The sequence below is a fragment of the Cadophora gregata genome (genome assembly GCF_030347475.1).
Source record: "Cadophora gregata isolate MNR1 chromosome Unknown scaffold_19, whole genome shotgun sequence".
In the NCBI taxonomy this organism is placed as follows: domain Eukaryota; kingdom Fungi; phylum Ascomycota; class Leotiomycetes; order Helotiales; family Ploettnerulaceae; genus Cadophora; species Cadophora gregata.
The window spans coordinates 230,187-256,563 of record NW_026695942.1 but is presented as its reverse complement, the minus strand read 5'-3'; the positions used below and the strand labels follow the sequence as shown (position 1 = coordinate 256,563).

General features: G+C 48.1%; 8 protein-coding genes across 8 annotated transcripts; 3 read left to right on the top strand and 5 right to left on the bottom strand.

Annotated features, from left to right (window-relative positions):
* The first annotated feature begins 1,120 nt into the window (after positions 1–1,120).
* Positions 1,121–3,289, top strand: ONS95_007064 (uncharacterized protein). Its single transcript, XM_058500557.1, has 4 exons — positions 1,121–1,357; positions 1,431–1,978; positions 2,033–2,901; positions 2,953–3,289. Exons 1-4 carry the CDS (start codon positions 1,150–1,152, stop codon positions 3,113–3,115), a joined length of 1,788 nt encoding a protein of 595 aa, XP_058349373.1. The 5' UTR covers positions 1,121–1,149; the 3' UTR covers positions 3,116–3,289.
* Positions 3,290–3,714: 425 nt separating this feature from the next.
* Positions 3,715–11,199, bottom strand: ONS95_007063 (uncharacterized protein). The gene has a single exon (XM_058500556.1). The coding sequence runs from the start codon at positions 10,768–10,770 to the stop codon at positions 5,239–5,241; it is 5,532 nt and encodes a 1,843-aa protein (XP_058349372.1). The 5' UTR covers positions 10,771–11,199; the 3' UTR covers positions 3,715–5,238.
* A 1,117-nt stretch (positions 11,200–12,316) lies between these two features.
* Positions 12,317–13,939, bottom strand: ONS95_007062 (uncharacterized protein; the record flags this gene model as incomplete). The annotated part of the gene is made up of 4 exons (XM_058500555.1): positions 12,317–12,567; positions 12,734–12,824; positions 12,912–13,179; positions 13,305–13,939. The coding sequence occupies 4 exons, from the start codon at positions 13,937–13,939 to the stop codon at positions 12,317–12,319; spliced, it is 1,245 nt and encodes a 414-aa protein (XP_058349371.1).
* Positions 13,940–15,260: 1,321 nt separating this feature from the next.
* On the bottom strand, positions 15,261–16,311 carry TSC13 (3-oxo-5a-steroid 4- dehydrogenase; the record flags this gene model as incomplete). The annotated part of the gene is made up of 2 exons (XM_058500554.1): positions 15,261–16,228; positions 16,275–16,311. 2 exons carry the CDS (start codon positions 16,309–16,311, stop codon positions 15,261–15,263), a joined length of 1,005 nt encoding a protein of 334 aa, XP_058349370.1.
* A 462-nt stretch (positions 16,312–16,773) lies between these two features.
* Positions 16,774–19,747, bottom strand: ONS95_007060 (uncharacterized protein). Its single transcript, XM_058500553.1, has 3 exons — positions 19,653–19,747; positions 17,838–19,602; positions 16,774–17,790 (listed from the first exon to the last, which is right to left on the bottom strand). The coding sequence occupies exons 1-3, from the start codon at positions 19,661–19,663 to the stop codon at positions 16,924–16,926; spliced, it is 2,643 nt and encodes an 880-aa protein (XP_058349369.1). The 5' UTR covers positions 19,664–19,747; the 3' UTR covers positions 16,774–16,923.
* Positions 19,748–20,875: 1,128 nt separating this feature from the next.
* Positions 20,876–21,660, top strand: ONS95_007059 (uncharacterized protein; the record flags this gene model as incomplete). The annotated part of the gene is made up of 2 exons (XM_058500552.1): positions 20,876–20,992; positions 21,040–21,660. 2 exons carry the CDS (start codon positions 20,876–20,878, stop codon positions 21,658–21,660), a joined length of 738 nt encoding a protein of 245 aa, XP_058349368.1.
* Positions 21,661–21,813: 153 nt separating this feature from the next.
* ONS95_007058 (uncharacterized protein) lies at positions 21,814–23,420 on the top strand (the record flags this gene model as incomplete). Its single annotated transcript, XM_058500551.1, has 3 exons — positions 21,814–22,348; positions 22,404–22,881; positions 22,934–23,420. 3 exons carry the CDS (start codon positions 21,814–21,816, stop codon positions 23,418–23,420), a joined length of 1,500 nt encoding a protein of 499 aa, XP_058349367.1.
* A 710-nt stretch (positions 23,421–24,130) lies between these two features.
* ONS95_007057 (uncharacterized protein) lies at positions 24,131–24,986 on the bottom strand. Its single transcript, XM_058500550.1, has one exon. The coding sequence runs from the start codon at positions 24,894–24,896 to the stop codon at positions 24,336–24,338; it is 561 nt and encodes a 186-aa protein (XP_058349366.1). The 5' UTR covers positions 24,897–24,986; the 3' UTR covers positions 24,131–24,335.
* Between the last annotated feature and the right edge of the window lie 1,391 nt (positions 24,987–26,377).

Genomic DNA, 26,377 nt, shown 5'->3' with positions numbered 1-26,377 from the left:
GTCTCCCAGAAGGCTTTCCCCCACATCGATTTATTTGCTTAGTTCTAATGGGAGCAAGTGCAGGAGCAAAAATCCTGTAATCCAAAGCGAAATTGCTCTCTAGCCAAAGACTCTTATCGCGGCAGGAGGAAGAGCTTCGAGGTCTCTCTCAGCAAGGCCCAAGTTTAGGAATATGACCTGAATGTTTGCCTTCCGAGCGGCGGGAATCCCGCATTGTAGAAGCGTATCTTGCGCCAGGAAGGCAGTATCAGGCACATCAGTATTTAGAGCGCTACTCAATGAGAAACTCTGCATGTCGATGATCAACAAAGCAGTCTTGTGAGGGTCGAGAATAACGTCACTCACTGATCTCGCAGTTCAGACGAATCGGTTGCGTTGTTGGTCGAGCATTTGGACAGAGCGGATGTGTGAGATCCCATCCCAACTCAAAAGACCATATCCAAAAGTTGCTAGCTGGTCCAACGACGACTTTCGGCGGCGGGTGCGCCATTGATATTTATAGTCTTGTAGGGGAGAGTGAGAATGTGGTGTTGACGAAGCAAACCAAGACCCTCACACTAGGTAGTGGCAGATATGTCAAAACGACGCTACCTAGGTTTGTCCTTTGATAGTAAGGTAAGAATCTGCCAACCAGGTCTGCCTGCCACATTAACACTGCAGGAATGATATATTGACATGTGTGGGCTGCCTTCGCGCTACGATAGCGGGCCGCTGTGCTCTCTCTCAGTCTGTGTGTCTGGCTATGTTGTGTTTGTTTCGAAGCTAGCTATACCGCGTAAATAAAAGTGGCCGATTGAGGCAAGGTCACCAGTAGCACAAATTCGTGGATTGCGCAACAACAACTTTATAAGAAAATAAACCCTCTGGCTGAAGTACGTATATGCTATTTCTGAAGATATTCTCAAAATTTTAGAGGTTTTGATTGTTTGGGCGTGGAGAAAAACATTATTTAGTGCGCTAGTTTTGGTGTTCTTGAAGTGCCTCGATCGGCCACTTTTATTTACGCGGTATAGGCTAGTATCTAGAGGTACCGCGAAGCGAAGCGAAGCGCCAAGGTTCTGGGGTTCTCTGTACTACAGTACCGGCACGTGCGCTAACCTTGGGTCCTGCAGGTAGAAAGAAGGAGTGTTCTGCACGGCAGCTTAGGGGATGGGGATAGGTAGGTATTGTTGCGTGCTAGAACTCCATCTTGTGACCTATGCTTTCCACGCATGCATGCATCTTCCAGCTTTTCAGAACGCACTGCTACTCTTTCTGGGAGGGATATTGTGTATGACTTTCACCTCTTTCCTGCTCTCTTCGTTCCCATCAAGATACACCAAGTTTACATGCACAGCCGCGACGATGACACAGTCAAGTACGTAGGAAGGATTCATTCTGTTCTGTCTGAAAAACCAGCCCTCCAGCATACTGACACGATTTGTTCGTAGGTTCCTATGACCCTTCTTCCCTCCTACATCTCACCCTTGAAAATGCCTCGAAAGGGCTACAGTCAGGACGGTTCACCTCAGTGGATCTCGTCGAGGCATATCTAGCCAGAATCGAGGAGGCTTCTGAGTTCAATGCCGTTCTGCAAGTAAATCCTGAGGCCGTGAGCGTGGCGCAACATTTGGACGAGGAGCGTTCACGTTCAGGACCGAAGAGCCCACTCCACGGCATTCCCATTCTGGTCAAGGACAACATCGCTACCAAAGACAAGCTGGATGTCTCCGCGGGTTCTTATGCTCTTTTTGGAGCAAAGCCCGCCCTCGAGTCTTCTCTGATCAGCAAACTCCGAGCTGCCGGCGTCGTGATTCTGGGAAAGACGAACCTTTCAGAGTGGGCAAACTTCAGAGGCTTGAATATCAGCAACGGTTGGAGCCCAAGAGGTGGCCAAACATTGGGCACGTATTATCCGAACTCTACACCTGCGGGAAGCAGCTCCGGTTCGGCGGTAGCTACTGCACTTGGACTGTGTACTGCCGCGATTGGCACCGAGGTGAGATATAGGTAGTCTTAGCTTATCATTGCAGAAAGCTAATCCGACGAGCAGACCTGGGGCAGTATTTTAGGCCCAGCCGAGCTCAACAATGTCGTAGGCTTCAAACCAACCCGCGGCCTCATCAGTACCGAGGGCGTTATCCCTGTTTCGAGCCGGCAAGATGTGATTGGTACTCTCACAAGAACAGTCAAAGATGCAGCATACCTGCTCAGTGAGATGGCAGGGAGAAGTGAGCGGGATGACAGAACTTGGCACATCCCATTCGACCCCATCCCCAGCTTCACGACTTTTTGCAAGGGAACAGATCTAACGGGTATCACTATCGGGGTTCCTCGGAACACGTGGGAAGGCGAATCACCAGCACCGATCCAGGCTTCTTTCGAAGCTGCGCTGCAGACATTGAGCTCTGCCGGAGCAATTGTGGTAGAAAATGCTGATTTCCCACACGTTGATGAATTCAAGAAACTCAATGAGCAGGTCAAAGGCGTTGTGCGGTCGTCCGAATTCAAGCGAGATATTGTCCGCTATATCCAAACTCTGGAAACCAATCCAAATAACATCCAGTCGGCAGAAGACATAATCGGGTTCACAAAAAGCTTCCCGGCTGAGGAATACCCAGACAGAGACATCGGCAAATTCTTATGGACGCAGGCAGAGGGAGTCGATGTTGACGGAGATAAGTACCAGGAGATGGTGAAGCAGGAGCTCTTCTTTGGTGGTGAGGGGGGAATTCTTGGGGCAATGGAGAAGTACCATCTTGACGTGCTAGTCGTTCCCGCCGATCAGGATATAGGGAACGACCTTGCTGCAAAGATGGGCTTTCCAGTCATTTCTGTTCCGCTCGGATTCTGGCCCGAAGACACACCTGTCCAACTTGACAAGAAGAAGCCGAATTTGGTCAAGGTTGCGCCTGGAATGCCGTAAGTCAACTTCTATCCTTCTCACAATACAAGAAACTGACTGCGCCAAAGTTATTCCCTGATATTCATTACGAAGGCGTTTTCTGATGGAATCTTGCTAAAGGTAGCTCATGCGTTCGAGCAGCTCACGGCTGTAAGAGAGACCGGACCACTGCCCTTTAAGGTTCCAGAGACGGAGATGCGGGTGATCCAGCGCAAGGAGGAGAGAATCTGAGGGCGTGCTTGGAATTGTTGATTCAACATTTGTGTAAATTACTATTGAGTCTGCGGTCCCAAACTGCCCACTTCCTTTATAAGTACATTGCGAACGATGGTAGAAACCGTTTCTCTTACATAATCCCACCCCGCTTAAGAATCCTAGCTAATTCGTGAGCCTGCACTTTCATACTCTACTTAATTATAGCCAAAGCGAACAAATCAGTAATAAGTTCTATAGCTATTATTATAATATAAAATAGAGAAGTAGTACATTATTATCTAATGTAGAAGATACCCTAGGGTAAAAGTTACTACTAGTGTAAAAGTTCATACCCCGTAACGTATTATATTGTAGTGTATTGTATTGTACAGAAAATCGAAGTGAACAAACCATGCAAGCGCCGAGTGGCAGGTGAAATATCACCCAACACCACCAAGGCAGACATCAAGCGACGTTCACAGTGCCTGGACTGGATAGCGTAACAGGAGGAAATTCAGTAGTGAGACTTTGAACGATATCGTGAAGGAATGCGGCGCGTTATGAAGGGATTTCATGGAAAGAAGATTTGCATGATACCTTATGATGTAAATGATTCAGGTAGGTAAGTCAGATTACGACGATTTGGCTGTTTTGTAGTTTGTGGTTTCATCAACTTCCATTTCTACACACCCATCTCCTCTGTTTCCCACCCTGGCTCTCTCAATCATCACACACTATTTACTCAACCATCTATCCCACCCCTCTCAGCAAGGTATAATACAATTCTCCCCCTATTCTCCCTTCATTCTCTCCCATATCTCCACCCCACAAATTCTCGAAGAAGAAATAATCCCCAATTACAAAAAAATGGTGCTAGTAGTGGTGGTGAAGCCAAGTCAACTCAACAAACAACAACAACAACAACAACAACATACAATACAATACAGTGCAAAGAAAAGCAGACGGGGGGGTATTGTTTCTCTCCATTCAATTACGCACGCAAAAATCCTTCCTTCCATCCAGCAATCCTTCCCTTCCACTCCAAAGAAAATATGGTACGCGCAGCCCAGGCCCAGCTCCACGCTCGCTTGTTTTGTTGAAAAGAAGTAAACCCAAACACAAAAAAGGAGATCGAAAGGCTCGATTACACATCGTATGTACTGCACCGGTTTGAGCGCAATCAAGATATATCCAGGCTTTTCCTTCCCTCGCCTCGCTTCTGCTTCGGGAAAGGCATATCCCAAGCTTTCAAATGCCGAAATGTTCAAGAAAGTCGAAAAATTCCACCATTCATCGTTGCGTCCGAGGTAACACTTCATCACCAGGAAGACGAGCGCTCAATCCTCCTCAGCCACACTCCCCACCAACACACTCGCCTTACTACTCTTCTTCCCCAGGGTCAGACGACTCAACCTCTTCCTCACACTCCCCACCTTACTCCCCACGCTCCCATCCCTGGACAAACTCACACTCATCCCACCAGCACTACTCTTTGCCGTAGCCGGGCGGTTACTACTCGAGCTTCTTTTGCCCGTATACGCTCCATGATTTCCATTCCCATATCCATTCCCATTCCCCATCTCATTAAACTGGCTCGCAAGATCGCTCTGAGTAATCCACTCACTCTCATCATCTTTCTCCAGGCGGCCGCGCCCTCGACCTATGGAGCTCAGCGCAGAGGTAGTGCCGCCGAAGAAGGAGGAGCGCCGATTGTCTTTACTCTCACTTTTGGAGCGGGACTGGGATTTCGAGCGGGAGCGGGTGGATGTTGAGATGTTGTCCTCGTGGTCGGCTGTCGTGCCACGGGGTGCGGCCGGGAAATCTTTATGTGATACTCCGTTTAGTGAGAGGCCGTTGAGCATTGGTTCGGGGGTTTGGGATTGCGTTTGTGGTTGTTGGCGTTTGAGGAAGGAGAGGCGGTTGCGACCTGCTCGGGCACCTGGAGTGTCGAGAATTCCAGTATCTGTTGTGGCGAGAGAGCCGTTTGTAGCGCTGTTTGGTAGACGAATACCCAGCATCTGGGACTCGCGGCGAGAGCCGTCACTGAGAACTGGACTTGCGATGGCCCAGCTTGGCGTAGGGGTTGGAGATTTTGCTTGCTGGGGGAAGGCGAATGATGCGAGTTCAGGGGCGAAGGTTGCTTCGAAGTCTGCGTTGCATTAGTAGAAGAACATATGGATGCGAGAAAAATACTTACTCTGCAAGACAGCTTCCCGCTCTACCGAGCCGATAGCGGGAGTCTTCGAAAGCATAGCCAGACAGCGTCTGATCATCACGGCATGATCGATAAGTGCAGTCTTGAGTGCATTCTGCAGAGGACTCAATTCTACTTCTTGGACTTCATCTTCTTCAGCTGCAACTGGAAGCAATTCTCGATATCGCGCAACTGTGGTTTCTGAGCCTGGATTGACCGAGATCTGAAGAGCGTCGATGAGGAGAGGAGCCATATCATCTTCACCATCAATAACTCGTTTTTCAACCACAGTCATTTCGGCAGTCTTGCGAATAATGCGCTCGACTGCCGTTTGTAGAGGATTGAGTCTCAGGCGATCTATAGCAACAATCTCACTTCGTCGTAGGATTGTCGGGAATGCCTCGGAAGTCCTGTACAATATTTTCTCTGCTGAATGCTCCTGCACAGGACCTGCCGTATTCCTCTTGCTTGTAATTGAGAATACCTGAGGGTGAGCTGATAGGAAGTAGTCACGGACAACTTGTGGCACACGAGCACGTTGGAAGACATGATGCCCAAGATCCCGATGTGGCGTGAGGGCAGATATCTGCAAGAATTGACCCTCAACATCATCCACATCACCAGAAGTGACAATCTGTGCTGAAGGATGTTGCTCTTGCATACGATCTGTGAAAGCGCTCGTCCGCTCAGTCGGTGAACCTTCAAACACAAACTCCTTGTCTCGTAAGCTTGGCGGGAAGCCCATGCCCCTATACGTAACGCGGAAGTACTTAGGAACCAATTTATCAGCCTTGGCAATGGTCTCGTAAATCGTAGCAATGGCGCGTTGTGCTCGAGCCAGCTTAGGTAAATCGTACACATTGTCCTGGTATTGCGCTTGGAGTTCCTGATAAGCAGACAATGCACTACTCCAAGCCTCACCCTCTTCGAAATGCTTGATGATCTCAAAGTAGATGCGCTCCTTGCGGTCAAACTGAGTCTGCGCTGGAAACTCGGGATCCGTAAGCGGCGGTACAATCTTCGTTGGGTCCCACTCGTAAAGATCAGCATGAAGCCGAAGTGCAAGACCTGCTTCTGTTGGGTTTCGTGCATCCGCTTGTAGCTGGGCAAGTTGATGGACATATCGGATGAAGATCTCCTCTTTCTGCATATCTCGCAAGAACTCCATCAACCTGAGCCTGTGGATCATATGTGACGCTTCATCAGTAACATCAGTGCTATGAACAGCAACTAGAAGATCCAAGAACTCGTCAATCGTAGCAATAAGATCTCTGATAGCGGCATATAGCGAATCATCCTTGACTTGGGCAAGTGGATCGAAAAGACCGAGAAGCTCGTTGATGAAGAGCTTCTGGAGGATACTTTCCGTCAAAGGTTTCGACTTGAACAAGCGGTCCAGGCAGTCAATCATCTCCGTCTGGATAACAGAGAGATCCTCGCTCAAAGTCCACTCACTGACGATCATTGTCTGGAGGACTTCGACAGCCACTCGTCTGAGTCCTTCATGGACACTCAGGCAGAGCTCTACAATAGGTCCGACAAGAACTGGGACGTATTGCACTTGGTATCCACCCATCTTGGCCAATGAGTATCGCTGTCGCTCATCTGAACTTGTCTCCCACCCGATCGCCTCCCAAGTTCGTCGAAGTAGGTCAGCACCGTGTTCTCGTACATCTCCTGCAATCTTCCATACAGCACGACGTTTCTGCTCAGGGAATGTCTCGAGCGCAAGTGCATCGCTTCCAACAAGTTTCAATAGCACTGTGAAGAAAGCTTTCCATACTTCCGTGTTATAGTTCTCGGCGTCATCCGGATGAGGCAGGAAAGATTCATGCAGAATCCCAGCCACATATTCCAAGGTCTTCATCGTCGATTTGTGGTGGAAGATATGCACACTCAACCAATTCGCAGGGAAAGCCTCGCAATCCAGTATACTCAGATGTACATGCATTATATCTTCCAAAAGCACAGCCATTTCCTCGTCCGCGAGATCCAATTGCATTCCTGCAGGTAGTGTTGATATCGAAGAGAGGATAGCAGACAACTCGATGAGCACTTCATCGAATTGCACTTTTCCAGATATTGGCTTCGTAGGGAATGGATATGTCATTGGGAAGAGCAGGGATAATCGTGTCTTATCTGATTTTGGAACTGCACGGACAGCCAGGTACGAGTCGACGATCTTTGCGATGTAATCTGGAATCTCAGGCCCAAGATTGTCGATTTGTGTGGAGAGAATAGAGCAACAGAGTCGAATCTGCTCTCTCCATTGATCGGTCACCTCTGCTGTCTTTCCCCAGTGAGGTGCGATCCATCGAACAGTATTCGTGCAGAGGGCTTCTCTTTGTTCGGGGTTCGCGAAAAGTTCAAGTCGAGAGTAGTTGATGATTAAAACAAGCTTGTAAAGTACCAGCTTTCCCTTGACCAGAGCACACGAATCCATGAAATCAATCGCAATATGTAGAATCTCCTCGGTGCTTAGTAGACCGGTGAGTTCAGGAAGCCAAGTATGGAAATGCTGCACGGCAAGCGTTTGACTTCCCACGAGTATTGGAGCATTGCTTCTCATGAGTCCGTCTAAAGCCTTGAAGATGCTTCTCAGGTGGCGGGTAAATCCAGGGGAGGTGCTCGTGATACCAATGCCTGCTTCTTTAGCTTTTTGCTGGCCTCTTGCGTGTGTGATGAACTTTAGGATATGCCTCACGACTTTGAATGTTGCCCGCAATTTCCTCGAGGTCTCAGGATCTGAAGGATTGGAGAGAAGCCTGGTGAAAGATCTCACCAAGCATGGCGTTACGAATGGATAATTGAACTTGTTTTCCGCATAGTGATCAACCAGAGGACCAAGGTTAAATCTTCGATCGTGTACAATGCCCAGGACTGTGACCAGCGCGCTGAAAATAAGATCCTCGTAATCGTCATTTCCACTATGTTCGACCAGGATGCTGAATATGGCATCAAAGACATCGTTCAACAACTTGACAATCTCGATTTCCGGCACGAAAACCAGTCGTTTCAGCAGCTCCTGTACGTCTCCTGGCGGCTGCTCTTTCCACTTTAGTAATCCAAGCAGAACCTTGTCTTGCGAGAATCGCGTACTGCAAAGGAAGGTTTGTAGCCTCAATGTCGCGATGGGTCCGGTCACAGCCTCATCTTTGCTCACATCATCTTTGCCCCTTGCATTCCAAGGTACGTTCAGGTATCCGACCCTGCCTTCCCTTCCTTTCGCAGCACTAGTCTGGTCGTCATACCGGTAGAGCAATAACGAGTGATGTCCATCTCTCATGAAAGCCGATTGATCCCAAAGCGGTATGTGAGAGATCGCGAATGGTGAATTAGGAGCATCGGCAAGTGTCATAGCCAGATGACATCCCGGCACATCCGCTGGAGGAATAGCAAGCCGTAGTGTTTGGTTCCAAGCATCGCCTTTCTCCGCTGCAGTAGACTCCCAGGAAGATACCGCCAGCTCTGAATTCGAAGATGGGTATATACAATTCTCCAGCCTTTCACCACTTGCTCGACATACTTCAAGAGTGATTTGGAGGTTATTTCCAGCAATGCTAGAAGATAGGGGTGATGCGCTGCCGATTGCGCGCGAGATAAGTGCATGTCGTGGGAGAAACGCTTCGTCAATCGTAACATAAATATCGGATCTCGCTTTGGTTGGAGCCCCAGAAAAGCCCATTTTACTTGTCTTGGCAACTCCAGCGAGTAATGTTGGGGTAGCTTTGATCAGCACGTCCGCGTCAGGGCTCTGAAACGCTTTGAGGTGGATTTGTAGGCGTTCTGCTCGTCTCGACTTCGCGTAATTACCAGATTTGCTCGACATTAGGTCTTTGATGACTTCTTCCCAGCCTTCACCTTCCTCCTTCTCTTGACCAAATCCCGTTGCTGGAGCCCAAATTGGAAGGACCTGTTCGATTTCCTCGTCCTGTTTCATAAGAGAGTTGATTCTTAGTGTCCCAATACCGACTGTTTTGTTGACGATCCGGCTTACGGAACTCGACTTTCGTTCTGAGGCTTTCGATTCCGCTGTATTTGGTGGCCCATCCCGACTTTCCTGTCCTTCTGCAAGGGAATTGAGTTTTGAGGATATGGGAGCATTTCGCGAGAAAGCAGTCCTTTGGGCTTTTTGGCCCCACATTAAGCTCCTCCTTCCAGACTTGCTTCCCACAGTAGATGGCGGCTTGTCACTCCTATGTGTTTGCGAACCATCTCGTGAGCTGAGTCCACCTCTCGAAGCTGGCTTTCCTCCAATGACCTGCTGTGTTGACTGGATCTTTACCACTAAGTACAGCTCACTATCGGCAGCAGTCGAATCCCCAATATCAGACGCAGCCAGATCCGTAAACAAAGTCCGCATCTGCCCTGCCTGAGCCAAACTAGTCATAGCTCCACTAGGGGGAACCTCCACGATATAACTCTCACTCAGCGCAACCGCACTTTGTCCAGGAGCTTTCGATGCCAGAAAGAAGACTAGTGTTGTGGATTCGGTGCTTGCGCCGACGAAGGTGCGTACGTCGATCAGTAAGTGGTGTAACGTCAGGCTCTCGTTCGCAACCGGCTGCGGTCGTTCCTCCAGCAGACTCATCATAGACTGTAACTTTGTAATTTCCACCGCGGAATCGTCGCCCGTAAGAACTCTCCCTCTTTCAGCAGGATCCCGTACTATGACCTCCCCATTAAATACTTTGTTTCCCTTCACTAAATCCCATACTGTTTTCTCCCTGAGTGCCACCATCTCGTGCGTTGTCAGCACATTATGCAAGAACTGCCTCCTCGACAAATCCAATGTCTGTACCAAGCTTGTCATCTTATCCAGCAGGGGGTATTGCCTCGAAAGCAGCAGCTCGTGTAAATTCGTAGAATGCCATTCTCGCAGACAGGACGCAATTTCGTCGACCAGCGGTTCCGAAGTAGAAGTCGGTGTCTCATCTCCAATCTTCAGCATCGGCACAGGAGCAGGCGGTTTCGGTGCATTGGGATCTCGAGGTACGGCCAGAGACAGCGCCGATCCATTCGTAAGGCGTTTCTTCCTACTCGAGCTCTTAGTTCTGCTGGGAGATACCCCATTGCTCTTCACAGGTGGCTTCTTCCCCAGCTGTATACTTTTTGGACTAGCCAGAGGGCTTCCGTCCGCATCAACGCTGACATGTGAACTCCCCTTGCCATTGACAACCGTCGGCGCCTCACTGTGCTCCTCACTTTGGGAATCCTCCTCATCCTCGCCCAGCACCTCTCTAACTTCTACACAGCTGCGCGGGAATATACCAGAGAAGACGCGCGCCTCGAGGGTCTGGCCCTTGACGCTCGTGAGGCCGGCGAGCAGACTCGGCGGCGCAACGAGATACCCGCGAAACCAGTCTCCATTCTTGCCGCCCTGCTCGATGATGTACAGCTCGTCGCCGAGTTCGAGAGGTAGGTCTGCGGCATCTTGGGCTGTGAAGGGGTAGGTTGCGACGGCGAAGGCGATGCGTGGGAGGGGTTGCCAGGGCATAGCTTCGGGGGAGATAGGCAAATCGGTCAGTCGGTCGGTCGGGTCGCGAGCGTGGCTATTGGAATGGAGAGTGATTCATGGGGAGGAATGCCCGTCGCGGTGAGGTCGTGGGAGGGACTGAGACAGCAATTGAAGGAATTCTGAGACTGGGATGTTGGTTCTGCCGCCCTTTGGTGTATTTTTGGTGTCGGTAAGGAGGATCCGACGACTGGTGCGGATCAAGACTTTGAACAGACGGGAGAGGAATTGCAACTGCCAATACAATAGCCAGATTAAGTCGTAGATGGCCCAGGTATTTTCGATCTGTGATGGGAGATGGGGTGCAGTGTATGTGGTGGTTGTGAGTCTCTGTTCTGCGCACAGATTATTGCAATTATTTGGAGCCCCTGAAGATTGCTTGCTGTGCCCGCGAGGCTGGCTCTGGTTGGCAGGCTGGCAGGGATAGGATGGTATCCCGCTCTCGTTCCGCCCAGCGAGTAGTGGTTGGATATTGATACACTATCGACTATCCCAGAATCCTATTGAATAACGATACAGATCTTCAATGCACGCTTGATACGTGTAACGAGAGTCTCATGGAATTCTGTACACTATACCGTATTGATTTCCTTGGATCGAGTGTCGTTGAAATTAAAAAACGGAGTCCTTCTCAGCCCTCTCGTTTGCACAGAACCAGTCCGACCCTAACCTGGTCACTCAACCCCCAGGGCCAGTCCCTATCGGTGTGTTATCAGAACCGTTCTATTGTAACAAGGCCCCAATATCAGTGGCCAGCCTCACTAGTCCAGGGGTACAGCATCAGGTGCTTCAGGTACCGACACGTGGTTTAGACGACACTGCATTTTAGCATTTGTGAATTTATATTGACTTAAACTCCATTCCATTGAGTTTTTAGCAAAATTTACAAAATGGCACAAGCCGCAATAGAGTTGTTTGACTTGCAAGCCACCTCAAAACTGACAGGGCCGATCTATCCACTCACAAGCGAGAATGGTTTCGAGATTTGGCTCGGACCTCTCTTTGGTGGAGGTGCGCAGATCGGTATATTGGGCGTATTATAGCCACTTTCGATGGAGTCCTTTTATCAACTGTGTCAAAACATGATCCGAGCTGCAAGCTTGAACTTCTCTAGTCCGAACCGCTGAGAGACGCAGAGAGTAGCAGTCCTTCGAGGTCTCATAGACATTGAAAGTCCCTCCTGTAGTACGATGGTCTCGAGCTAACTCTGCACAGATATCAAAGCGCTGTCAACAGCTGTCAAACAAACGGGCTCTAGAGAGAGTTCAGCTGATGATCCGAAGAGCATAGCGAAGGACCGGCCCGCTGCTGGTCATTCAATACGTGAAAAGTCTTGTCTACCGGTAGTCTGGTATGCAATACATCAGATGATGTCAACCCAACTATCTTCCCAACTCATCAACTCCAAAACACAAAAAAAGTCTTGTCATCTCACCATCACACGAGGTGAACAACCCAAAAACTTCTCACAAAAAGAACCCCATCCCATCCCATCCTCTCCAATGATCATGAGCCCCCTTCCACCATCTCAAACCACCCCAATTCTCCCACCCTTCTCATCAATCGCCCTCACAATCCCATAACTCGTCCCCGCCGCCAAAACACCAATAACCAGCGTCTGCGCCGCGCCATAGAATCCCGCCCTCGTAGTCCTCATCATGATATAATTCTTTGCGAAGCCAAATAGGATGAGCACAACGATCGTAACGGCGATGGAGACGAAGAGCGCATGGGTGACGTTTGACATGATGAAGTAGGGGATCATGGGGATGAGACCGCCTGGATTTGTGGTATTAGTTGAGACCCCAGAGGATGAAGTTACAGGAATGAAGATGAGGGTGGGATTGAGGAGTGAGGATGAGAAGTGAGGATTGGGTGGATAGATGTGATTTGAATGAGGCGAGAGTGGCGAGAGAGGCAGAAGTACCGATGGAAAAGAACATACCAACGAAATACGACAGGCCCATCGTAGCACCCGAGATCCATGCCCTCGAAACATTCGGCTTCTCCAGTCTCAACTCAAAATCCATCATGAACTAACTTCAATAGTCAGCCATCGCTCTCCCCTCCTCACCCACTCTTTCTCCCCCTCCAAAAACCCCAAGAATCTCAATCTAACGTACCTGCACCCACCTCTCCTCACTCCTCGCCAACGCATCCACAACCGGACCCAGCGTCTCCCTCGCCACTCCATACCTCTCCAAAACCACATAACACTCCTCCTTCTCCTGCTCCGGCATATTCCGCACCTCGTCTCTCTCGCGCTGCTCTTCACAAAGGTAGTGATCGCGTTCCGTCACGGCAGCGAGGTAGGCGCCCAGACCCATGCTGATAGCGCCGCTGAAGAGTTCGGCAAGGCCGCCGATGATGACGAGCTTGGTTGAGCCGAGACTGTTGGAGGATCGTCATGTCAGCTTGGTTCTAGCTTTCTCGCATATTACCTGAAAGGGGGACAGGAATTGGAAGCGAGCAGAGGAAATAGTCCGAACAAAAAACTGTAAGGGGAGGATACTCACGAACTCAACCCTGCCGTCAACGCAAACGGAACCGTAAGTCCATCCGCGCCTCCAATGATAATATCCCTCACAATTGGTCCATGATCCGTATGATACTCCTCATGAACCTGCTCACTCCCATTCCCATCACCTCCCTGTCCAGCTTCGCCACCCTCCTCTTCGTCCCCGTGACTTCCCTTCCGCCTTCTTCCCATCCTTACACCCTTCAAACGTGGAGTTGACGTTGATGAATTCGTCGAGTTAGCAGCAGTTGAGGTAAAAGTAGATTCCAGACCGGAAGTACCGGTACTCACGGTCTCGCTCGTATGGCGCGGTGAGAGTGTTGAAGTTGACGATACTCGAGGCACAGCTTCCAGCCTGAAATTCGTCCCCTGGTTTCCCTGATCTTGTTCTCGTTGGAGAGGAAGAGGAGGAGGAGGAAGTTCCCCTCTCAAAGACGGTCCATACCACTTCCCCATCTTCCGATTCTCCAACGGGATATCCTTCGAACCAATCCCGTAGCCGTAACCGTAACCCTCGTCTTCGTGCCCAGTATCGAATTTCCCCGATGCCAGTGGTGGTGCAGGCACTGGTACTGGCAGCGGCCTAGCCGGGGTACAGTCGTACTTGTACTCATGTTCCTGTGTTTGAGACATAGCCGTTGAGTGATTCTCGAACTAGCGAGATGAAAATCTCCTTCTTTGTAGTTCCGGTTTGTGCAAGATGAAGTGCTTGTCGTGCAGGTAGAGTGCCGTTACCTGGACGGTTTTCTGTTATAACAACGGGCCTTTGAATGAGATGAAAGAGAGCAGGCGAGAAGGGAGGTGCATCTTAAAGGTCTTCCAATCCGCTCAAAGTGTGAAACCGACGCGGCAGGATGTCTGCATATTTCCAGTGACATCTTGCCCCTCACAACCGCATCAATCTCGCTCCAATACAAGCCAAAGAGCCAATGTCTAGACAAGACTGACATCCCACTTCGCAAGTCCTTTGTGACGGCGTGAAGGGCACAGGTGGTTTGTTGTTGTGCATTGACCAATCAAAGAATCGGTAATTGTCAGCTGTCACCCTGCTGCTTGTACGACAGGACACTAGGAACCACTTTGTGTAGCTGAGTAAGAACAATCAGTCGAGCTATCGTTCGAAAGGAGAGAAGGGCCGAGGGGTGTGTTGCGAGGAAGGAGGACGAAGGGGTGGATAAAGGGGGAGATTGATTAGATTAGATGAGATGCAGAATAAGCGAAGAGAATGGAACACAAACGGTATTAGACAAGTTAAAGTATTGAGAAGATAATGACTACGAAAGAAAACCCAATCGTGTCTGAGTGGCAAGCAAATCAAGTATTTGTGAAGACCCAGTGCATTCATCCTGCTTCAAGCCTTGCCAGAAGAGACGACTTTTCAGCGTAGGCACCAAACCAGAAGATGCTAGAGAAATTTGCCAATGCAACAAACAGGAGAATGCATGTGCGCAAGAAAAGTAGCATTAACGATTAGATGAACGGAAGCAGTAATATCGTCTGAAAGAAACCTTCGGCATTGAAAGAAAGGCTCTCCCACCAGACCCTTCATTGTTCAGATTGTATGTTCATGAGCTGTAGCTGCTAAGCACAGTCCTGCCTTGGACGAGGACGAGAGACCTTGAGAGATGTTAAAGGAACAGAAATGCGGCTCTGGTTGTCCCTTCATTCTGTTGTTGACGTATTTGGATATTGTAACGGACCTAGAATTGTAACCGAGAGTTAAAAGTAACAGATATTGATTATGATGGGTCACAGAACCAGGCTTTGCATGGGCCGTTCGTCAATCCGATATGTTGGACACGCACATGGATTCGAGTGATAAGCAATACCCGGACTCCGCAAGGCGCCTCAGTCTCGAAGTAGAGCCTCTATTTTCCCTTCTTCCCTTCACCATTTTGAGCCTTCCCCACGCCTTACCTTCCCCACAGTCCCAGTCTATCTCCCACACATCTCTTCAACCCAACAAATACTTGACAACCGCACCCGGACTCGGCAACAAAACGTATTTCTTCTTCTTATACTTATCCGGGAACTCCGCTCTCAACGCCTTCTCCTTCTTGATAGCCCATTGATGCATCTGCGCCCACGCAATAGCATTGAAAATAACCGTCGCAGCACTCTTGCTCACAATCGCAATTCCAGTCCATGCAATCAACTCAAATAGATAGTTAGGGCAAGTAACCAGTCCGAATCCATAGCCCTTCGGTATGCCCCTCTCTGTTCCTCCTCTTGAGCGCAGATTCGACAATGTCTGGTGTGCGATGAAATTCGAGACTTCTCCGTAGACATACAGCGCCAATCCAGCGTAATTGATATAATCGATGGTTGGAGAGGATTTTGCGGTGTAGGAGTTTGGTGCGTAGATCCAGTACGCGATGTTGAGGCCAGACAAGAGCCAGTAGTGGGCAGAGTTCTTGAAGATGTTGAGAAGTGGCATTGTTGCCAGGGAGAACTTGTGGACGAAGATAGTTTCGTACTCGCGCTTGATGAAATGTAGGACGATCATAGCCATCGAGAGGTATTGCGAGGAGGAGAGCGGAGGGGCGGAGGAGTACAGATATGGTCGAAGAAGGAGGGGAAAGGCGAGGTGGATGAGGATTGGGCCGAGGTATTCGATGATGAACACGGTTGTCCAGGATAATTGAGGACCTGCGGATATGTTAGGATAGTACTGGGAGCTGCAACTTCGGTACATACCCAAGTCCTTCACCAAGATCTCCTTTCCTACCATCACATCCTCACTGCTGCTTACCAGCGCCTTTCGGTCTTTGAGAAGCTTCTTCTTCTCTGCATCGTAAATTCCCAGGCGCTCTGGGTCCATGCCACCCGCTTTCTTGGCCAATTGTTCCTTGACATCTTGAACAGTGGTCTTCTCCGTGATTTCGATGCTGGTAGGAAGCTTCTTGATTGGCTTCTTTGGGACTGGAAACGTTAGGTTCTGGATTGACGGTTTGCTGGATGTACGTACTGCGATTGCTCACTTTGATCGTGGTAGGAGCGGCCATTTCGTCGGTAAGTCACAGTTGTACTGCGAATATCGACGGGAAACGTTTGACGTTAAGTGTTGAGTGTTGGAAAGTATTAAATAAACATGTCCCGCGCTATCTTTGTTGATGGACCAGTCAAGCATCTCATCCACGTGATTCTACTTCGGTGCCTCGGCTCCTTGAACGCCGACCTCGCGAGCCTATTGTTTATCCTGCACCGTTTCGCTCGCTTATGCCAAAATTTGTTGAATCACTCTCTATCTTGAGGGCTATTATTTAGCCAGCAATAACTTTGAGTAAGTGGGCTGCAAGTGGGCTGCAAGTGGGCTGCAAGTGGGCTGCCCTATCCGTCAGATATCGGACTCAAGTAGCTGGATGAGGTACTTGGATTGGGAACTCTGGATGATCGGCGTGTGCATTTTTGAGAAACACGAGAGAAAGCACAAGCTGGAATATTTTGGTATTCAAATAATTTATTGTCTACATAATAAGGGTTCTCTATCGGCGTGGTATAACGAACGCTGAGCAACGAAACCTGACCACACCCTACCACAAACACCAATCTAAACACCCAAAAATAGTGACCCGTCCGTCCCATCACAAAATTGACACATCAACGAAATCCACCATCTAATTCTTCATCCCCTTCAACCACCTCGCAGTCTTCTTTCCTGGCCCAGCCCTCCCATAATCATCAACATAATCCTGCTGCTGCGGAATACTATTCGTGCTCGGCGCTCTGACCGGAACCTCGGGATACGAAGGAGTCGAGCGATGTCCATTCACATTCCCATTTCCATTAGTCGTTTCCTCCGCAAAATTCCTTCTGCTCCCCGAATCAGGTGGCGAGACAGGATAGAATGGATCATCGATTCGCTGCTTGTCTGGACGACGTGGTGGGGGTGGAGGATATTGTGGCTCACTTTGTGTGGGATTGTGGTATTCGGCGTCGTTCCATCCGCCAGGTGTACGCGAGTAATCATTGCCAGTGTGCGTTGGTGTGGCTGTGGATGAGTACTCGCGGGGTTCGCGGGCGGGAATGTAGTTTGTAACCGGGGTGCTGACATCAACGACTGTTGGCGTTGCGCGGATAGGAGCTGCTTGCTGAGCCTGCTGAGCCTGCTGAGCCTGCTGAGACGGCTCTGGGACCGGTTTATGGGATCTTCGCTGAGTTCGACTTTGCTCCGCGGAGGAGGGCGTGGGGATGTCTTCATCGTCGGAACTGGCGTTATCCAGATCATCTTCTTCATATGACCTAAGCTCCTTGCGCATGGAGAGTTTGGCGCAGATATCTCCAGCTTCCTCGATGGCAACCTTCTTCGCCTTCAAAGCGAGTCGCTTGTCGCGTGTAGCTTTGTTCTCAGCTGCAATTCGCTCGATCTGTGTATCTTTGAGGTTATAGATCTTGACTGATCCGAAGATCCCATATAGTCCTTGCAGCAGATGGCGCTCGATGACTTGGGTAATTACATTCGTGATAAAAATTCTGGATGAAAGCTGAGGAATGTTAGCGATGATTATGTAAAATGGATTTCTAAACTTACCTCATAATGGATGAGCATCTTCTCCAAAACTTCTTCAGCCTCAGTGTATGGGCTCTCGGGTGGAGCGGCAGAACGCCACTGCTTAATTCGTTCAGTATATTCCAAGTCGTATGGCTGAACCTCGAGATGCTGGTCATTCTCCAGATTGACGACTTCAGCCCGAGCTTTGTCCAGCATCTCTTTCATCTGCTGATCCAAGAACTCGGTCCGAAGTGGTTCACGCATCCGCTGTGGCCAAACATCATCAATGACTTCAGCCAGAAACTCGCTACAGATAACACCAAGATTGTCCTTGTGCTGTTGAGCAAGTCTTGGCCAATTCTCAGAATATTCTTGGAAAAGCGAGTAAACAAGGCGGGGGTTGTAATCGAGAGGAAATTCTGTTCCGGTATTCTGCTGGATCAGAGGTTCAACCTCCTTCTTGGCGAACTGTGCTTTGGTCATCGTTCCCTTTATAACCCTCTGCACAGGATTCTGCGTTTCAGGTCCAGGTGTGAAGTTGTGTTTGTGGCCGATCAATCTCACACGAGCTGCAAACCGACGATTCTCATCCACGACCCGAGCACGAAGCTTTTGAGCTGGCGTACCGCGAGCATCAACTCCTCTAGGGAAGAAAGATTTTCCAGGAGGATTCTTGAATGTACCGTCGACCGCGGGCTTGACGAGATCACTCGAATCGGAGCAAAGTGCAATAAGTTCACCACGCATCTCCTCGATCGTATCCTTCCCAGTACCCATACTCTTCAGCTCTGCCTCGCATTCCTGAAGTGCCTTTGAAATCTCATCTCGGAGGGTCCTGACATGCTTGCCGATATGTCTTTGAAGTTGCTGGCTGAGCTTCTGCTTCAAGGCTGCCACGCCGCACATGTTCGGTGAAAGTGATGCCCATTTGCCGTTATTGAAAAACTGGTCCTCCTTTGCCTTCCTCTCCTCAGCCGTTGGCCATTCCTGTCCTACATCTCGAGGTCCAGGATTAAGAAGGACGTACCATCCGAGTTTGAAGTCGTTGTGTTTGTCTTGATTATTGACCAAAGCGATGAACTTGTCTTCAAGACCAATTGATTCCGTCAAATCCGGCTTGGTGAGGACACCGATCGTGCGAGAACCTGAAGGGTCAAATTTCCGAGCTTTGTTCAGGACAGGTGCTTGGACGTAATCTCCATTTCCACCGACAACTGCGAGAATGATTGTCCGAGAACTCTTCATATATCTGTCCGTCAGATCGTTGATGGCTTTGATGTCCTCCTCGGATTGATCATTGTTTGCATTTCGGACGAGACCAGGCAAATCCACAAGAGTCAAAAGAGGCTCTGTTGGACCAGACTTCTCGACTACCAAGATATCTCTCGTGGCGAATCGGCCGGGGATCCGTTTGGGTGCGATCTGTTCCACTGCATGGCTCATGAGAACATCAAATGGTACCGTCTTATCCACATGATTCCCGAAATCCAAAAGTCGTTTTTGCTCAGCCATCGGACGAGTTCTGTCAGGTATGATTTTTATCACGAACTTCAATTCGTCTGATCTTCTCAACCTGATTTCTGTCGCGAATCTCGTGCAAGCGCCAGCTTCCCTTGGGAATGGTGTTGAGGATATCGCTTCTAGTACGGAACTCTTCCCAGCTGATTGATCTCCAACCACCACGATCTGAGGAAGTTTCACATTGTCGAGTTGGGCGAACTGAAGCTTGTCAATAAGATCTAGCAGACCTTGTTGCTCGCCTGCGAAATCTTGCGCATCTACGGCAGCGCCGACGGATATTGGGCTAGGTCACGTGTTAGCTTCAAATATCAAAGATTCTGGTAGCATACTCACTGTTTCGTCATTCTGACGACTCTGAATTGTCCGTCCGTCAAACTTCAAATGGCAGATATGTTGGGTCAGATCGAAAGAGAGAGGGAGAGAACTAGACCAAGATTCTGCGAAGTTTGCGAGGCCTTCTTTATTAAATACCAGCAAACAACCCCCAGCCTCTCCACCCATCATCTACGCCCGGGAGCCGCACATGCACATGCTGAAAGCCACATGGTTTGCTAGGCTTCCCTGTATCGTACCTAGGTATCGTCCAAATGGCTGGGTTCAGACATGACGAGGCGGTAAATTGTCCATACGATTCAGACCTGTGGCGTATAGAGACGTAATCAGGCTGCGTTTCCCCACTGCCAAACAAGCTGGTGATCTACCTTAACCCTCACAAATGAGGCTTTCCGAGTCCCGGTGGCGATACTTGCAAGGCTATCATGCAGGGCAGTGCTGAGAAGGAAACATGGTCTGGAGCCTGCCAAGTGTTTTTGATAGGCAGTGCAGAATTCGTGACGAGGAACATCCATACTGAGGCGATATAAAACAACGCATCCCTCCATAGCTTACTCGAATGAAGCCTCGCGATATTTGGCGGTGTGCCAAACTCAAATCTGTGAAGAACGATGCACTCGCAATCAGCTCAGGCTCCCAAATTCCCGGTGTCACCCTCGAAATTTCTTCGATTGAAAGATGTGAGAAGGCTGCCTGTCATGTCCAATGGAACGCGTCTTACTGTGCCAGTGACGTGGACTTTGGCGATCGAAGAATCTCGCTACGGCGGCGCACAGCCACAATTGTGAAGGAAAATATATTCACGTGATAGTTGAAGAAAACTTGGCGTTTTCGATCATCCACGAACCCAGCAATATGTGTCCGCGGAGTTGAGAGCCAATTGGAATGAGATCGCATTCGTCAAAGAACCTGTGGCTCAACCGGCCGCTTCCCTTGCTACTATCCTTAACCGAGGAAGTAAACAAACTGCCTATTATTCTCTTCGTGTGGAAACACCTGTCATCGTGGTCAGAGTACACGTAAGACCAGTGTATGATCTCAAAATCTTATTGTTTTAATAGCTTGAGCACAATTAAGTGACCTTCCTACTTTACCAGCAACCAAGAAACTCAACTCGCCTCTCAAAATTCAAGTAAAGAAAGGCTCGCTTATTCAGGAGCATGCCCCTGAGGTTTAGCGAGATATATCGCTGTGCGCTTCATCTCTGCACCTGACACTTCACAATGACTCCTCGCCGACATATTTCAAGACACATATTACTGGATCCAAATTTCAATGAAATAATTCTTTCAGCAATTAAAGATGCCCACGAGCCCAAAATCCTGGTAACCGGCTTTGGCGTACCTACCCCGTCCCCCACTATCCAACTCGAACTAATATTCTCCAGCAATTCCTCAACATCAAAACCAACCCCTCTTGGGAAATTGCCTCACTCCTACCATCAACTGTTGATGGCGTCCGGATCATCGTCCCTCCCGAGCCTCTTAAAGCAGAATATCATTCACTTCTCGAAATCACGAAACTCCTCGACGAGCATCAGCCTGATGTAGTCATCCACATAGGCCTCGCTGCCGATCGTGACTATTTCGCCATTGAGAGAGGCGCGGATAGAGACGGATATCATCAGATTCCGGATGAGAAAAGGAAGGTTTTCACGAGAGCTGAGACGAAGAAAGTTTGGGGGAAAAGTCCGGCGAGGCTGGATACTACACTGGATGTTGAGGAGATTTTGGGCAGGTGGAAAGAGAATTTAGCCTCGGGTGCTGCAAAGTCGAAGGGTAAAGAGAAGCCCAAGCCAGTTGATGTTAGAACCAGTGATGATGTTGGAAATTATGTTTGTGGTTTTGTTTACTATACGAGCATGGAATGGTTCTGGAGGAAGTATGGGGCACAAGGCGAGAGAAGGGTCTTGTTTTTCCACGTCCCGAAGCAGGAGGGTGGATTTGAGCAAGGGAAAGATGTTACTATTGCGTTGATCAAAGGTGTGATTGGAAGTTGTGGGTTGTAGTGTTCAGCACAGGCAGCCTCGCTCAGCTGGAAAGCCTGAAGGGCATTTTGTGGTGGCGCAGCCGCCTGGCTCACACGCCAACATATAATCATCAACGATGCTGTCAATTCATTCAACTCCAGTCAGCTTTAAAGTATTACAGCCTTGTGTACGATGGAGCCTAATCCGACCGCTGTGGACCCCATTCCTGATTATGCTACGACGTTCTCGCGCCAAGAGCACGAGTGGCTGTATCAGTTCTTACACCTACCCGCCGACGACAACCCGGTCACGAATCCCAGTCGTAGATCCGATGCAGTTGAAATTTCCATCATCGATATAATCGCCAGTTCTTCAGCACGAATCCTGTCATTCCCGCCGTCTAACGATGCTGAACTCACGCCCAATTTTCTTCAGGCTTTATCGGAAGTACCGTCAGATTCCATGGCGAGGATCCTGCTCGTTAGCCATCAAGCCTCAGATCACATCCATAAATCATATCTCAACGCGATAGGCTGGACATACAAGATAGACCCGAGTTTCTTCGAATACCATTACAGTCTGAGTTGCCATCGCGACTTCCAACAAAAATGGAGGAAGGGTAATATTCCCACTCCACTCCCTTCTCGAGTGCCTTATCTTCAGATCATATATGATTCGTTTAGTCATATGACAATGTGGAAGGGAGGCTTGGAACACAACCCAGTTAGTACGTCGTTTTGTCCAGATCGTTTCTCAAATATGGAGACTAAATTGGAGTTCAGTCGTAATTTTAGAGCACAGATCCTGGTTAATGGAGTTTGAGCTCAAGAAGAGTGTTTCTTCCATTTTACCCCCAAATGCTCAAACCCGTAAATTTGTGCCGGAAATGGAGTGCGTGTATCCTTACATACAATCATCCCTCAGCAAATTCGCAGGATTTTGCAATTTCCATACCTGGAGTAGCGACGGCCCAAGGTCTGGGAACAGCCATCTGTTCCAGAACGTGTTGGGAACATGTCTAACTCATCAGAAGGAACTAACGTATTCCATGGATAACTTGGCACGATTCTTATCACGTCAAGGCTTACTAGAAACTTCTATGCCTGCGACATGGCGGGATGTGATAAACGACTACAAGGCATTGATTGTGCAAACTGAGAGGACGAACCACGAAATTCAAGCATACTTGCAGGCAGTCCAGGGGATGGATGCTCTCAACGAGACAAAAGCTGCAATCAAACAAGCAGATTCAGTCAGGAAGTATGACCATTCATTCATACATGCCTTGGAACTTACTAATTATGTTTATTAGACTCACATTCGTAGCATTCGTTTTCATTCCCCTCAGCTTTTCTTGCTCCTTCTTCGGCATGAACATCAAACAACTAGACTCTGGCACCGTCAACATTGGATATTTCTTCCTCCTTGCATTCCTCTCCGCTCTGCTAGCCTACATCATTTCAGCGTCCATCAAGCCTTCCGAACAAGGCCTAGCGAGAGCGAGAGATAGGTTTGCTGATAGAGAAATGTGCGATGATTCTGAATCGTTGATAACAGCTCGGCGAATACTGTGGAAATGGATGACGCGAAAATTGACTGTTTTACGGAAGCTGGACGACAAATGGGATCTTGCTGAGAGGAAAGCGCTGGAGACGCATGATTGGGATGATACTGCTTTTACTTGGGTTCAGGTTCTGTGGCCTTTCTGTTTGGAGATTGCTCGTGGAGTAGGGGAGCGTCTGAAGGCTCTTGGCTCTAGAGAAACCAATAGTAACCAAGGTGCGCCAGAAGAAGGATAGTTCTTCTCGCACTCGCTGAAGTCAAAATGGCCCCATCTTTGAGATGGTTACACTCGTAATGCAAGCCGAAGACTTTGGGCAAGAATATAAACTTTGATGTCGCAGTGCCTCATATTCAAAATTAAACATATCGTTTCCTCTGTGGACATCATGATACGTAAATAAAAGGTTTAGAGCTAGGATAAAAGAATAGAAATCTTAGAATATGCACAAGATTGAGTGAACGGAGGCAATCCGCGAATTCGCAATAGTGTGTCTAGAATGCGGACCGAAGATATCCTTGTCTCTGGGTGTGATGTTGGCCTAGAAAGGAGCTTTGGTGTCTCGGGTGTGTTGACTCGTAACCAGGTCTTGGCTCCAAGCTATGTGGGTACGCTCAGCCACGGGCTCGTACTTCGCATTCAAATTTGCCTTTTTGGGACTCTATCAGTGATCTCGTATCCTTGACATGGCACTCATTTCCACAGCAAGCATTTTGGTGGTCCGAGCCTCGTCAGCGCTGCGGGCGTTTCACAATTCTGATTGAGTCTTATCTGACGTCTACTGTGGAGGACGTTCAAGTTTTTCAGGACCGGGAAACTTGAACTTATGACCGAAAATCACAGCGCTTCCCCAAGTGGATCAGCACACAGTTGTCTAGCGTTTGTCGAGATTTTAAGGGATTTTAAGGGATTTTAATGGATTTTAAATGGACAGGTTAGGAGATTCTCCCGACAATCAAGGGAGGGGTAGTCTGGAATTGCCTGAAATACTCTATCAAATCTACAGAAAAGAGAGCTTCCGAACATGAACACCAATATCCAGCTGCCAAGAATACAACGTCACACAACTCCAGGGACTGACATCTAATAGCGACCTATACTTCGTTTTTACTTTCCTCACCTCCGTATTCAGATTTCCAAATGTTGCTCGGCCTTATCGCTCAGCACTTCTAAGCAAGAAATTGCCTTCCTGCCCTTCCTTAAGACTGCGGGCATCTCGAACAAGCTTTCCTGGGTAAACCACAAGAAATATCCCAATTACAATGGCCATTGGCGCAGCATCAAATGTATAGAGAAATGCTTCGTGCGTGATGATGTAACCTCCTTCGCCTTGAAGATACTCAATCGTCCGGACCAAACCTCGCACTATCATTAAGCTAGTAACTATTTCAATAGCGATGAAAGAATTTCGCCATTTCAAGATAGCACCTTTCAGGAGTATTTCTGGAGGGTTCTGTCTGAGACGAACATACGCGTGCCAGCATGTAAATAAGAAAAGTATCAGAGCAACCAGCTGAGTGATCAAACCAGCTAGTAATATAATTCTGGATTGCTTTTGAGCAGTTGGATCTCCGGAAGCTGGGATAATGGCGCCGACAAATTGACTGACAATGCAGGCGAAGTCAACGAGAACATAGATCTTTGTCATCCAGCGGATATTCAGGATGGAGTGGCGTTGAGCATTGAGGGCCCTGATTATTCTTCCAAAACTCATGTAGACGCTTGCTGCAAGGAATGGTGTGGACGTGAGGATGAGGAGGTTTTGCAAGATGAATGGTGTGACGTCTTCAGGCCTCTCTGAGGCTATTAGAAATATAGGGATTATAGGCGTAGACTCAGTACTGTAGGCCGTACTACTGAGTACGCTACCCCTTTATATAGGAGATTCTCTCTCTCTGTAGTAGCTCCTTATGCAACTGTAATTATGACATAGTAGCAATTCCAATCGATCGAAAAAGACCTTAAAACTTCATTTTTATTAAGATCTCCACTTTATTAACTCTTAGTGTATCTGCTACTACGCTACGATATTATCCTAATTAAAAGTACTAATTCCCTACGTCGCCGGAGCCTTAAAAGGTAAAACTCTACTAGAGTTCGATAACTTCTTTAAATAGGAGCTTAAGACTAAATAAGAGCTAGCTAGGGCTAGTGTTTTTTATTACGTTCTTACTAAAGTTAGTATGCCGAATAGTATTAATTAGCAGAATACTTACGCTAAGGAAAAGAAGGAAGCTTTTAAAATAGTTATTAACTTAATCTCTAAGCTTCTCTTTCCTAAGTATAGAGATATTATTAAACTGAATAACGCTAAGCCTCTCTAAGAAGCTATTCACGTAGATGAAAGTAAAGTAGTTTAAGGGAGTCTTGCCTTTACTAATATAAGAGACGATTTCTTTAAGATAAAGTTTATCCCGGGGGAGGAAACACTTTAGAACTATATTATAAGGCTCTTACTCTTTAAAGTAAAGCTCAGCGGCAATAGTAAACCTCTTACTAATAAGGATATATATCTTAAGCTATTATAGTTGTTACTAGCGTTCGGAGCTTAGATTACTATAGTACTTACCCTAGAATCGTAAGACCTAGATCTTAGAGATACTATACGAAAGCTTAACGAATATTAAATTTAATAGAGGGAACAACTTCAACCTATAGCTACTAGTAACGCCGCGAACTACACGAATAGAGGCTATAATAGAGGGAGAGGTAGTAGAGATAATAAAGGCTAGAGGGGTAGAGGCTACTCACGTGGGAGAAGTAATATATATAAGAACAGGAGAGGATAGGAAAGACGGAATAATAACAGCAGGGGTAGTAGCTAATAAAGATATAGAGGGCGCGTAGAAAAAAGAGGAAATCGCCTTAAATTAGGCCGAAATCAGTATACCCGGTGTAAAAGCTATAGCTACTAGTACGTAGACTACACGGAAGCTAAGAATACTTACGCGAGAGATAGCGCTAATAAAGTAGAGGAAATTAAAGACGATAATACTTATCCTATATTCCCTTCGGAAGAGATTTACTACGCTAAAGATATAGAATATACTTTATTAATAATCTCTATTATAGAATCTATCTAGAAAATTAACTTTAGCGCTACTCGCTACTTTAGTAGAGTTCTAGCTAAGTTCAAGTAACTTAAGCGCTAGCGTAACGCCAAATATATTAAAATAGCGACTAATTTGTACTCGA